The 13,532-nt window shown below is 40.4% G+C and overlaps 1 protein-coding gene and 1 long non-coding RNA gene across 4 annotated transcripts in view; both read right to left on the bottom strand.

Moving 5' to 3' along the window:
- Nucleotides 1–273: 273 nt before the first annotated feature.
- LOC131451226 (uncharacterized) lies at nt 274–1,479 on the bottom strand. The gene is made up of 2 exons (XR_009236142.1): nt 808–1,479; nt 274–705 (listed from the first exon to the last, which is right to left on the bottom strand). It is a non-coding gene; the product is annotated as an uncharacterized LOC131451226 (long non-coding RNA).
- A 1,139-nt stretch (nt 1,480–2,618) lies between these two features.
- Nucleotides 2,619–13,532, bottom strand: part of LOC131450865 (phospholipid phosphatase-related protein type 5-like) — a 63,239-nt gene continuing 52,325 nt past the window's right edge. For 2 of the 3 annotated variants that reach the window (XM_058622260.1, XM_058622271.1), the window contains one exon: nt 2,619–3,658. In XM_058622260.1, coding sequence (XP_058478243.1) covers nt 3,629–3,658 — 30 coding nt within the window. In that variant the 3' untranslated portion in view covers nt 2,619–3,628. Of the gene's footprint in view, nt 3,659–11,157; nt 13,274–13,532 lie in introns of those variants that run through there. The other variant, XM_058622279.1, reaches the window with a different exon arrangement.

The raw sequence follows: 13,532 nt of genomic DNA, 5'->3' as shown, positions 1-13,532 counted from the left end.
TCAGTGGTCATTTCATTAGCAATGAAAGGAGTGAGAGGTTGATTTAAAGTGCTGCTGTTTGCATGTTCCTGCCTGGACTCCTTAAATAAGTGCTTCAGTAATTATTACAAAAATAGAGATTTGAAGGGGCAACAGAATTGGACCTTCACTGTGATCTCCTCTTTCCTGATGAGAGCTGACATTATTGCTAAGAAGGACACGTTACAATATCATCAATGTTTTAGGCTATGATTTGTAGCAAAAACAAAAAACAGTTCATTAATCACTTGATAAAACATTTAAAGCTGCTTTTATCCATGTTTGGCCAAGAAAAAAAAATAACATCAAAACAATGGAAAAAAAGAAAGTCTGGCTTTGGAAGGCCGAGCATTTCACGCTTTCACTTCTCTTCAATACTAATTGAATACTAGTTCATTTGTCTTTCAGCTCTGGTTTGTTTGTTATTCAGCTGCTGAGTGGAACTCTGAGCTCTGAGGAGTGAAGGATCAGCTCGTCTGACAAATAATCAACCAACACCATTGAGATCACATTTAAGCAATCGGCTCAATCCCATTTCTCTGTGTGTCCTTTCCCTTGATTTACACTGAGTTACATGGAGTAATGGTTCAAATGTAGCCCTACACTATGTGACGCGTCCTCGTGTAAACAGACACTTTTTTGCCATATATAACACACCATGTCTCACACACACACACACACACACACCTTTAACTTCTATGCTGTAGATGATGAGAGGACAGTTCACATAAACACATTTGCAGAGTTTTGGATGTCGGCTTGTTTTCACACACACACACACACACACACACACAGTTTGTCACATACTAATGTGAGCTGAAACTTTTGGAGAGAGAGAGAGAGAGAGAGAGAGAGAGAGAGAGAGAGAGGCTGCCGTGACTTGATTGTGACTGTGGCTCTGTAACCTGCATGCTGTAAGTAAAGCGTTGCCTTAATAAAGGCTGTAAAACCTCAAATGTATGTAGTTATTTCCTCCACAACAACTCCTGCAAACACTGAGCTAAGTAGCTACAGTGCTAACATGCTAACCAGTGTAACATTAGTTTCCTTGGATTTAGTTAAAGGAATCAGGACACGTGACACCTTCACGTGAGGGTTAAGTGTAGGAGCACAGAGTGAAATGGGACTGAGCGTTCATGCACACACACACACATGCACACACGCACACACACACACACACAAAGCCTACACTTTTGACAAAAAAAGGCATTTAACCCATTTCTCTGAGGTTTTGCGACAGCTGAAAGGAAAGCAGACGGTGGAGTGTTTTTGTTTGTGAGCTCTGTGTCGATGATGTAACGGTGGTTCACAATAGTGACTAACGGGTGCTAGCAGCCATGTAGCCTCCCAGAGCTCAGAGAGGGTTCCTCCACAGCTGCTGATGACAGAGACTCTGTGTTCAGTGTCCACAAACAGTCACTACGTGTTTGCAGGGTTAGGGTTAACTTAACCTAACCTGACCCTAACCCATAGCCAAATGTAATATATGCACATATACAGTAAAGTCAATCTTTAAATATGAAATATATACTGTACGTACATACACCATTTATCACACATATGATCATATATAACCATATTGTCATGTTCATGGTTATAAATTATTATTATTATTATTGTTATGGTTCCAAATGTTGCTTTACTGTCCTTCACATTATTGTCTTGTGTGTACATGAAAAGAAACAATGCTCAGTCCATTAAAGACTCATTCATTTGTGTAAACATATAACCAGAGTTACTGAATGGAAAAGAAAAAAAGGTTAAACTGAGCTACATCATAAAAAAGTAGTGCAACAAAAACACCCGCAGCTGTGTTGACGCTCAACGACGTCCATGTCCTGATTGGTTATGAGATGCAGAGACAGTTTTAACCCAGTGTCTCTGTGTGGTTCTTCAGAAACAAGAAAGAAAGATAATAAGCACTTCAGTCTGAGAAAACAGAGTGGGAGGTCATGATTGTCTCCTTGACAGGTTTGCTGTAAAATCATCAGAGTTCAGTGTTTTCATTGGTTGGACTTGACAGCATAGAGAATATACTGTACACACACACACACACACACACACACACACACACACACACACACACACACACAGTGCACTGTTGGACACACACACACACACACATCATATAACCCTCACAGGAGAACAAATAACACATGAACACAAACACATAGCAGTTGACCTAGTTTGCTACTTTGATCGAAGCCCATATTTATCAAAGTAGTAACGATTATTTTCTTCTTTAGGGAGTTTGCAGATGATAAAAGTGTTGCACTTCAAACACACACTGAGAGTCGACAATCGCTTTCAGAATCTCACCAAACTCAACTTTTAGAAATGACAAAGACACAAAAGGCTGGATGGTATGTGAGCATGAAACATGACAAGGATCCAACAGGTAGATCCTTCATGGCCGCATGTTTCCCAGGATTCACCGCTCACTGGAGACAAACACAAGCAAAACCCTCGAGAGACACAAACGTGAGGCAAAATCACATCCTCGCTTCATGCAACAGGTGAACATGGAAGGCATGTTCTAATATGTGTCACCTGATTTAAGCTGTTGGTTGTTGGTCAGCTTCAGCTCATGAGCAGTCATGAATGATGTTTACCTGCTTTTGTACTAACACAACGCACGGAGCTTTAGTCACGTTCAGCTGCAACTCTTCTGCTACATAAGAAAATAAGGATAGGGAATTCCTCCCGTCCTTCGGAGGAAGTGGGCTACATTGCAAATGAAGGTCCACGCACCACATCAGCCATGCAGAGCGTCTCCTTTAAAGGATGCAAACCCTGGATTGAGTAACAGCCGGTGTGTTAGCGACATGTCCAGATGGGAATCTAGATTGTAGTTTGGAACCAAATCGATCTCAGGCTGGACTTCCCTGTGTGGAAGCACGTCTGTAACGTGATCACGTTTGTGAGAAAATGAATTCTTAATCCTTAATCTTTACGTCTTCATTTTCATGAATGACTTTGATGAATATGGGCCCAGCCGTCAGTTTGTCCTCCAGAGTGAGATGATACAACAATAACAGGAAATCAATGTTATAAACTATATGTCTTTGTCCTTCTCTTTCTTAAAACAGTAACATTTGACATCTTGACAAATATCTTTCCTTACAGACAACAAAAGGAAATCACCAAACCATGGCAAAATATTTGACCCAGGCAGAGTGGAGACAGTACTTTCAGCTTCAAGCTTCTTCTTCTTCTTCTTCTTCTTCTTCTTCTTCTTCTTCTTCTTCTTCTTCGTCCTCCTCCAGTGTCTCACAGTGAGTAACAAGTCCTCTCCAGGCTTTGCCACTTTGCCTCTTTGCCTCCCAGAGAGCTGGACTCTGCCCGGGGTTCAGAGGAAGTGCATAGATGGAGACTTACTGACTCGTTTTCATCTTTTCATTTTCTAAATACAAGAAGCCGCAAATGACAACAGGGACGTAGGTAAAGACGACACAGAACAACACACACACACACACACGCGCACACACACACACACACACACACACACACAGACACACACTGAATGGGTTTAGCGCTGCACTTCATTTAGTTGGATTGGACAGTGAAGAGCGTGGATGTCCAGTGGGTCTGCCACACGGCCGACTCCACGTCATGTGACCTCAGCGAAGGTGATGTGATTCTACAACGGGGAGAAGACAATGAAAGTCAGAGGTTGTAAGGAGTTAGTTAGTTAATTAGTTAGTTAGTTAGTTAGTTAGTTATTTAGACATTTGCAGCAACATGTTTTATTCCAAACACGGCACCACCGTTTTAAACTAGTCACTAAAAGTCACCGTAGTTTAGTTTTGACTTCACAGGCATGAATGACCTTGCTTTGGCTTTTTTTTTGTAATTTAATGTTACCAAGAATATTTAGCCACAAATGATAGAACAGCGGAGGCTGTACAGCAGTTGACTGACATGTGACTTTAGGCCATGTTGAATCCCTCAGGACAAACTACTAAAAGATAATCTAAACGTTTTTGATTGTTACTGAAAATGTGACTTGCTAACTTTACCTGACAGAGTCCAAGTTCATTTATTAACTACTGACTGTTTTTCCGACTGACCTCTCAAACTGGGGTACGTGTACCACCAGTGGTACGTGAGCTTCCTCTGGTGGTACTTTGAGCTAAATCAGAAATACTGTTCTACGGTATATACCAGGGTATGTGTAAGTGACACTCATATGTACATATGGTCAATTCTCACATGGGTGATAAAAACACCACAGGACAGAAAAGCTACTGCCAATGTGAATAGTGTTTTTGTAAGTTAGCGCATCACAAGTTTAGCCATTGAATTCAGTGGATTGAGGAGTGATTTTTGTTTCACTGAGTGCAAATGACTTTTGGCACTAACTCAATGTGCACACTGACTGAATCTGCTGAAGAATCTGCTGAAGCCAGCGTCAGTCCCCGACAAGGGCTGATGGTCGTGACTCACATCGTCGATGCTAGTCCACGCTCTTTGATGTCCTAGTGTTTACAACAGGAAAATTAGAAGCCGTAAAAAATAGGTTTTGAATAAAGATTGACTGGCTCATGCTTAACTAGAACTCACCACCTGTGATGTAGAGATTTGTACAGTGTATGTCAACACTTACATGGAGTTAGCTGTAATACGATGCTAACATAATATTATTCATGTAAAAATCAAGTTTATTTCAAAGCCAAAGTTTCTCCTGAATCTCCACAGTGGAGGTGTCCAATGCCAAGTTAGCACAGTTTATAGAGTAAGAGAGAACAAACATGGAAAATACTCCAGGTTGACAGAAAAAAAAGTAGGACATCCATAACCCGAAACCTCACCAAAGCGCTCAATTTGTTCCCTGTGAAATCCTTACATGGATCAAAGCATTAACCATAGAAAGAGGCCTGATTAGCAAACAGCACAGCAAACAAAACAAAAGCCAGTAAGAGTCAGAGGCAGGGGACGGTCAGTCATGCAGAATAAAAGCTTTGATTTTCTAATCCAAACAGAGTGGGTTTGGCTGTGAAGCAAGAGAGGAGGAGGAAGGGGGGGAAGGGTGAAGCTACAGAGCGAAGAAGAAGGGAGGATGTTCTGTTCAGGCGGTATTTAGTCACCTAAAAATAAAGACTTAGCTACCCTGTGGAAAACTGCATTTTAGTCCAATTTTAGTCTAATTAAGACTAAGACGATAATTCAGTTTTCTCAATGTCATGTAAACATGTCAGTCCGACTAAAATTGAGTTAGCCTTAGTTGGATAATGTGACTCATAGTCTGACTACTCTTAGTCGGACTGGATTCAGACTTGGCGTTCTAAACATATGCAAAAACTTCAAATCAACAATCCAATCAAAAAGATCACAATCTTAATCATAAAAAATCAGCAGGAACATGTGTAGACAGAGGTTTCTGCCTCCAAGCTCCAGCTTTCTCCTTAAAACATCCACTGAGACAAAGCCTTCTGCAGTTGGTTCCAGACAAAAAGCTTTTTATCCCAATTCAGTTCTGACCTTTGGGACAGACAGTGAGAGAAAATCCTGGGAACCAAGCTGATGGATCTAGAGCTCCACTGATTAACTCAAGTCAACAGGTAGGAGGGGAGAAGACCGAGAATAGCTTTGAAAATGAATATGTGCCAGTGTTTTAGTCTACGTGTAACACACTCATATAACAGACAGTGATCAGGGCCTGTGATACACAGTGTCCAGGACATGTCCCACGTCCAAGACTGACATAAAAGTGGCAGCAACAGCCTCTTTTTGGACTGAAAATAAAGGCGGGATTTAATCCAGAAATAAAAAACAAGTTTCAGTTTGTACCAGCTGATTAATATGTGGAGTAAAACTCATCAATTAAAATACCAAGATACGTGTATGATGATACAGATATAGGAGGTGCATAGGCTGACTTCCATACAAGAGGGATGACGTTTGTGACCAGACAAAGATTCTAAATGTTTCGACGATCAAATCTGCTGCGAGTTTTAAAAATGTATACTCGGACTGTATTTGTCTGATTAAACAAGTGACAGCATCAACAGTGCTATGCTAATAAAAGGCCCATTTGATTTTATGCACCATTAACCACAATGTGTCTAAATGAATAAATGATAAGCACTACAAAATTTAGATAACGCAAATATTGTTCATTACAGGGCCGACAACAATTCACTCTCACATTCACACTTACGGTCAATTTAGAGTTTGTACAAATAACCTCTGGATGGTTTTTTGGACTGTTGGACAAAGAAACCGGAGAACCTGCAGAGAACCTGCAGAGAACCTGCAGAGAACCTGGTGAGAACATGTCAACCTCTTGTTCTGACCCAGGTCTTTTTGCTGCAACAGTGCCAGTCACTACTCTACAGCCGTTAAATTAAATATCAATCTCATGATGTAAAGAGAATTCTCTTTGTTTCTTAGTCAAATGTTCTCATTCAGGGCTGTGAGTAGAGTGTAGAGACACTTTGATTCTGTCTGTCTGTCTGTCTGTCTGTCTGTCTGTCTGTACGCAGTAGGTCTAAAGACATGATGAGTGAGGCTGTAAAAGTGATTTATTTATAGCAGTAATGATTTAACAGCATATGCTAGTCACACATCACACTGACACTGTCAAGACACTGAATTCTGTGCAAACAGTGAAGTGTGAGATAAGACTATGAATAGAAGGTCTGTATAAAGGAGTGGGAGGATGGTGAGAATTGGGTAAATGGGAATTTGACTCTGAATCACATTGACAGGTTTTCTACGCTATATTTAAAAGAATGCTATAATAAGCGTTACATAGCATTGTTGCCGCACAGCAAGTTCCCCAGTTCAGACCCTGGTTCGACCCACGGTCTCTCTGTGCGAGTGGATTCTGTTTCCCTCCCATAGGTTAAGTGGACACTGTGGATTGACCGTCTCAGTGTGTAGATGTGACTCCGCCTTTTACTCCGTCAGCTCCCAGTGAACTTAAAACTTTTGTGAACGAGCAACAAAAAAATCAATTGACATTTGAGTCAAGTGCTCACTGTCACTGTCACTGTTGTGCGACTATATCACAATACATGATTATGGGATTGTGGCGTCTCTGGTGATTCCCACACTGCAGTCGTAACCACTACTGATGGCTCAGGTAAAGCAATGACAGCGATACGTTAGAATGGATGTAGTAATAATTGAGACCACTCAGTATGTGTACCCATGACTACTTCTTCTTCTACTATGTAAAAGTTAGTGCGATCAGTTAATCCTGAAAATGTGGGATTAATCTCCAACAATGACCAAGTCAATGTCTAAAATCTCCTCATTTAACAGAGGATTGCTGTGTGTTTAGTGACAGCACTGCTGAAGATGAGCAGCATCACAAACACTGCTGCTGTGTCACTGAAAACAACTGCTTTACAATCACTAGTCACTCGTTTGAGTGTCAGGTGTAAAAATAAGTCACATATGAGGCGACATATGATACTACATGTACAAGAGTGACTTAAATATGACGAGTTAACTTCCTGTTGACTTGAGGCGTCGTGTTCGTCTTGGACTGACTGCGTGACTGCGTCGATAATTTCAGAAGAAGAAAAAAAAACATTCCAGGAACTCCACCACTGTGTGAGTGCTCGGGCCCTAATAATAATGATAAAGTCATAAAAATAAAATGTGGCTTTCCATATTACAATGTAGCAGTTTTACTACCATCATGTATTGTATGTATTAGTATGAGTAGATTTTGAAGTAACAGTATTCTCTTTTGTGTATTTCATTAATAAGGAGCTTGTTATCCTCACTTTGCATTGAATATTTGTATTAAATGAACTGTCAAACATATGATGCACTCACAGCCATACAGTGCATACAAATCTACGTGTGTATATATACTGTACAGTACTCCTCCTTTAGGTTTATCATCTAAGCAGGGATATTTGCATTTATATTAAGGGGAAACACTATCTATCTACTATAAGTGCTACAGTTTCCTCCTGTTGTGTTTGTAATAAAGCTATAGTTCACCCTCCAGCAGGAGAAGTGAGACTCTTCAAAAGGATCCAATCATTAGTTTGATTCACAGGGAAAATGTCCCTTCAGCTTGTGATAAATATGTGACATCGTCTGGAGACATGAAGTGAAAAAGCAGGCGTTAAAGAAGGGCACAATTCATCTTTACTTCCTGTGGTTTGGTTCACTGTGGCTTGTTTAGCTTGCAGGCATCTTTACGCGGAGCTATTTTTAGAGGCTGCCCTCGCGTGAGCTGTCCAGAGACGAGCGAGCACACGGAGGCTCTTTCAGCAGCAGCCTGTGGACTGAAGCTGAAACACAGCACTCTGCTAATATCAAGTCTGAAGGTGCAAAAAAGATGCAAAGAGAAATCAGGGGGAAAAAGCACTTCAACCACACATGCCAAATACTCTGGACAGAATCAGCCTCATCCTCCTTTAGGCTTCATTAACTTCTAATCAGGTTGATGCATGTGGAGCAAGAGGTCTCTAACAGCCCAGCAGATGGACAGGCAGCGGGCCAATGGACCCGTGTTTAACCAAGATAAATGCACAAGATTTAGGGTTTAAAACATGGCTCTAAGATCACTGAACATAGTGACATCACAGAAACCCGGTCAGATACACTGACATTGCAATATTGTGTCTTTGTGTCATTTATTACAATGTAAAACATAAAGAAACTGTCAGCTCTGTTGTGACAGAACCAGTCATTTAAGAGACAGACGTGTGTCATCTGCATAGAGATGAAGAATACTGAGCTCAACCATCATCTCATCTCATTTCATTTTCAGTTTTATCTTATGAATTCTCATCAAAAAGCTACAACATGAAATACAAGGTTCCATTTTAGGTCCTATTCTTTTTAATCTATACATGATGCCACTCTGGGATGGCATTGATCTCCATAGTTACGCTGATGATAGACAGAACTATGCTAACGTGTCTCCTGATGTCTTTTGTTTACCTGTGGCGTGGACGTGCGACCAGGACAAGAGTTTTATTTTTTTTCAATCATCCATAATGACAGAGTGAAGCTCGATGGTAAACTAAAGCCTCTGTCCCTGAACCATGTGATGAAGTAAAAACATCTCTGCGTTATCTTTGGTTCGGATCTTTCCTTTTTAAATCATATAAACCTATGTTAAATACAGTATTTGATATGTACATTAAATGATCTCCAAAGCCAATGCAGAGACATTCATTCATGCTTTTATCACCTGTAGGATCGGCTGTTTTTACACTCATTGTGTCTCCTGACAGTTCTGTCTCTTTCAGGCTCTGTCCACACAGAAACTGGTGCATCAGTCTTTTATTGTATTGGTGTTTCATCCACCTGGATTTTGGGAGACCTGAAACAGTATTTTTTGGAAGGCGTGGCCTGTTTGTGCAGCGACCTGAACGTACGCGGACGCTTTGTCTGCAAATGCTGCAAAAACCAAGAGAGTGTTTACATACTGTGGAGTTCACTGGAGGTCACATGACACACATTTCATTTCACCATTAGATGTCACTAACTCTGACACACCAGTCTACTACACTCTGTTGTGCTATAGTGATTTATTCATGTGTATGTGTTGACAGCTTCAGGACTCGTCCCTCTCTCAGTGACAACACCAGCACCGTGTGGATGATAATCTGCGAGTGTACTGCAATGCTGCCTAAATTTAAAGCTCAAATCACGTATGATCTGTCTCTGCAGTCGTTACATTTTATTATGGTAGAATAACTGTTCCTCTGTAAAAGCTGAGGATGAAAAAGGATGAAAACAGGGGGCAGAGGCGGCGAAGGACGTGTCCAGAAGCAAACTGCACTGATGTCCTTTCATCTTTTTACATTTCTATTCTTACTTGATCATTTATTCATAGTTAGGGTACTTTTAAGTCTCTGGGGGAGGAGGGGTTTTAACACGGCCTGTTCCAGTCGCCTCATTAATGATTAACTGTCTGAACCTGCTGCTCATGCTGTGACTTCCTATACAAACTCATGTGTTTGTATTTTTGTTCTTGTCACCGTGGTTAAATGATCTGCTCTGTTCTCGCTCTGTTGTCTGAGTGTGAAATGTTCTCCACGGGTTCTGAACATCTGCCAAAGCAGCAATTAGCACGTCCTGTCTGCAGTGTAACCATGGACGTGGACTGTGTTAGATACTAAGAAAATGTTATAAACTCTAATATTAAGCAAGCAATTCAGATTGTTTCTGTGTCTTCTTAATAGATGTTAATTATTCATCTTACATTGCAAAGTAAAAACCAAACTACTACTAGTACATTTTCTGTGTTTTATGTCTCGGGTATTTATTTTAAATAACTCTGAAATGAACTCAAATCGATCTGATTCCACGTATTTCTGTGAAACATGTGAATGGAACATGTGACGACATCTCAAAAACAAATCCAGCTTGAACCACAGCTTTAACCACAGCCTCCTCTCATTCAGTTTATGCTAACATGCTAAGCAGGATGTGTGATCCCCAGCTGCTGGAGGCGTGGCCTGACCTCATTCCTGCTTCATGTACAAGAGTTGGATCCTCATTGGAGACATAATTCATTAAGACTCATTAGGAATAATATTAACTTTGAGTTGCTGGTGAAGTTGGTATTAAGTATTTGTAACTCTGTTTTCTAGGGTTTTATTATTAGTATTATTATTATTTTCAAATGTTGTTGTTAGTTAAATCATTTGTCTGAAAGCATCTTATTTTGCTTTAAGTGTGGTTGTAACTAACAGATACTTAAACATAGTCAGTGTCTTACATTTAGCTGAAGTCAGGAGAACAGACAAGGCTCTCGTTACAACATCTATAAACATTTAAGATTATTTTAAACTAATTTATTCTGACTGGAAACTGTAGTTTCTGTTGCTTTCTAGGCCCCAAAGTCCACAGAGGAAAATCACTGATGATCGACTGCTGTCTCCATCACTAAGTTGAATGTAGTTACATTTGTGTGTTCTGTGTTACAAATCATTCGTTGTGATATTATTTATGAACTCTGGTGCAGGAGAATAAGCGTTTTTACAAAGTGACACAAACTCAGAGAGAGATAATCTGTGTGTGGTCACCTGACGACATGTCAGTACACAGCCACACTTAAAAACATGAACTATCCCTTTAAAACAACAGCTATGAAAACAGAGCTGCAGGATTCTTACTCCTGATGCTGTTATTTATAAATGTTAAAGACGCTGATGATTTGCTTCTTAAAGCCTGAGCTCATTTCTCACAGAACAAAGCGCACATGGTGAACATTTCCTGAATGTGGATTAGCTCGTGCTGTTTGGTGCCTAATCCTGCTGCTGCTGCCGCATGGTTCTAACACTGTCTGACAGCATCGCTCTAAGTCCTTTAGCATGGCAGCATGTGTTTAATTCAACAGAAACAGCTGCTTTGACTCACATGAAAAACATCAGTTCATATGCAAAAAAATCACACATTATGATTAATATCATTTTTGCACACAGATATTATAAAGTGAATAGCTTTAAATCCACCAGCATGGCTGTTGTCTGGTGGGATCTGAAAGTTTAGTTTCTCTCCAATCACAGGTAAACGTCATATAAATATATCTGTATCTATAACACGTGGCGACGTCAGTCTTTTTCATAAGAAATCAAGTTAAAAACTTTAAGTGCGTGTCTCTTTTTTCCAGAGTGGGCGGGGTTTGACACACTCGACTGAAGCACTTTACTAGCACAGCGCGCTAATGCACCTCTGTTATAAGCAGAGAGCCAAAGTGAAGTGAAACATTTTTTGAGTGCTTTCTAGATCCTGGCCCTGAAACTACAACCACTTTACAGGACAATGAATCAGCAGGAAATAAAACACTGCCGCAACTAGACGAGAGGAACCTGATGCTAACATCACTCCCAGTGATACTTCAAGTTTTCAGACAGCTGATATTAGAGCAACATCATTTTTGCCAAAGCTGACGCTCGCTACTAGCTTTTTTTAAGATGTTCGTGGTATTTTTCCTTCTACGAGCTTCTCAGGTTTGGGGGATAGCATTAGCATTAGCCTGCTAGCATGAACATGATCTCTCTCATGTTGTATCTCCACACTTTACACGGCACAAATGTGGCTAAACTTTTGAAATGCATGAGTTCAGCACCATGGACAGAGTCAGCTCTGTGCTGATGTTAAACTGAAACTGAACAGGTGTCATGAGGCTGGACTGACTTTGTCTTTGACCAAAAAGCTTCAACGTGAGACATGGACATGGTTCATTTCTTTGTTTCTTAAAACCAAGAGCGAAGGATTCCCTGTCGCTCTAACCCTAACCCTAACCCTAATGTTAAATAATATACCTAAACCAAACCATAACCATCACGATAACATGATACCTTTTCATTCAGGTAACCATGAATATGGCTTATTTCATTTTATACAAGACAGTGTGTGGTAATCGCTGAGATATGTACAAATACTCGCAGATTTTTCCCAGTGTTGTAATGAAGTACAAATACTTTGTTACTGCACTTCACATATCTCTACTTCACTTTGTTATTTATATTTCTACAAGCTTTTACTTTTACTGAACTACATCTCCTAAATAAATTGTGTACTTTTACTCCAATACATTTGCCCTCACTATCTTTGTTACTCATCACTACCTAAAAGAAATCAGAAGAAGATGTCATGTCAGATTATTGATCCTATCATGGAGGACGTCTTCTCTGTCCTGCAGTCGTCTCAATGGTCTGTGACGCTGACCTCTGCAGCCTGTGAAAGGCTCTTCAGCAGAATTATTATTAGATTATATTATGCTTCTACTGCAGTTCATTACTAACATTCAAATTCTTCACAATTTCTTAATAAAATGACTTTAGACAAAATATCTGCTGTGAAATGTTCTGTCAGTTTCACTTTGGATCAGCAAAGACACAAGAATCTCTGATTGGGTCAAATTATTAATGATGTCTTACTGGTCACACTGTAACACAGGGCAGGAGGAGAAAGGACCATTCAACTCTAAGATTAGCTGAGGAGAGGGCTGTAACTCTCTGGAATTGAATTAAAATAATAATAAAAGGTCTAATTTGATACAGGGCCCTCACGTCTGATGAGCAGAAACCTCTTATAGATTTGTAGATTGAAGAGGAATCACGTTGTGTGTGATTTCAGACATAATCTGAGATGAGAAACAAACTTCTGTCCAGAGATATTTGGAGTTCAGGTCAAACAACTTCACACTCTGTTGCCTTTTTTTCCGGAAACGCTGGAACCAATCGAGACCCCGCAGCCAGCGCAGGAACGCTGAGAGACGCTCCATGATGTAACTCGACTCTTCATCTTCATCATCATCGGTCTCCTACAGCAGCGTGTGTGTGTGTGTGTGTGTGTGAGTGAGTGAGTGTGAGTGAGTGAGCCAACAATATCCAACATTTGAGGCATAGTTGAGGTTCTGTGTGATTGCATGAGGACACAACGTCAACACCGACACGGACTCTCACTAAAACACGGACTGACACCAGAGACCACAGCAAAAACACATTTTAGTGACTTAAGCAAACGAATCCTAACTCTGAAGACCTGAGGATTCTTTGATCGACGTCACGTCTTAGTCTCTT

Source organism: Solea solea, chromosome 1, assembly GCF_958295425.1.
Source record: "Solea solea chromosome 1, fSolSol10.1, whole genome shotgun sequence".
NCBI classification, from domain to species: domain Eukaryota; kingdom Metazoa; phylum Chordata; class Actinopteri; order Pleuronectiformes; family Soleidae; genus Solea; species Solea solea.
The sequence above is the reverse complement of the archived record's forward strand: the minus strand, read 5'-3'. Positions and strand labels throughout refer to the sequence as shown.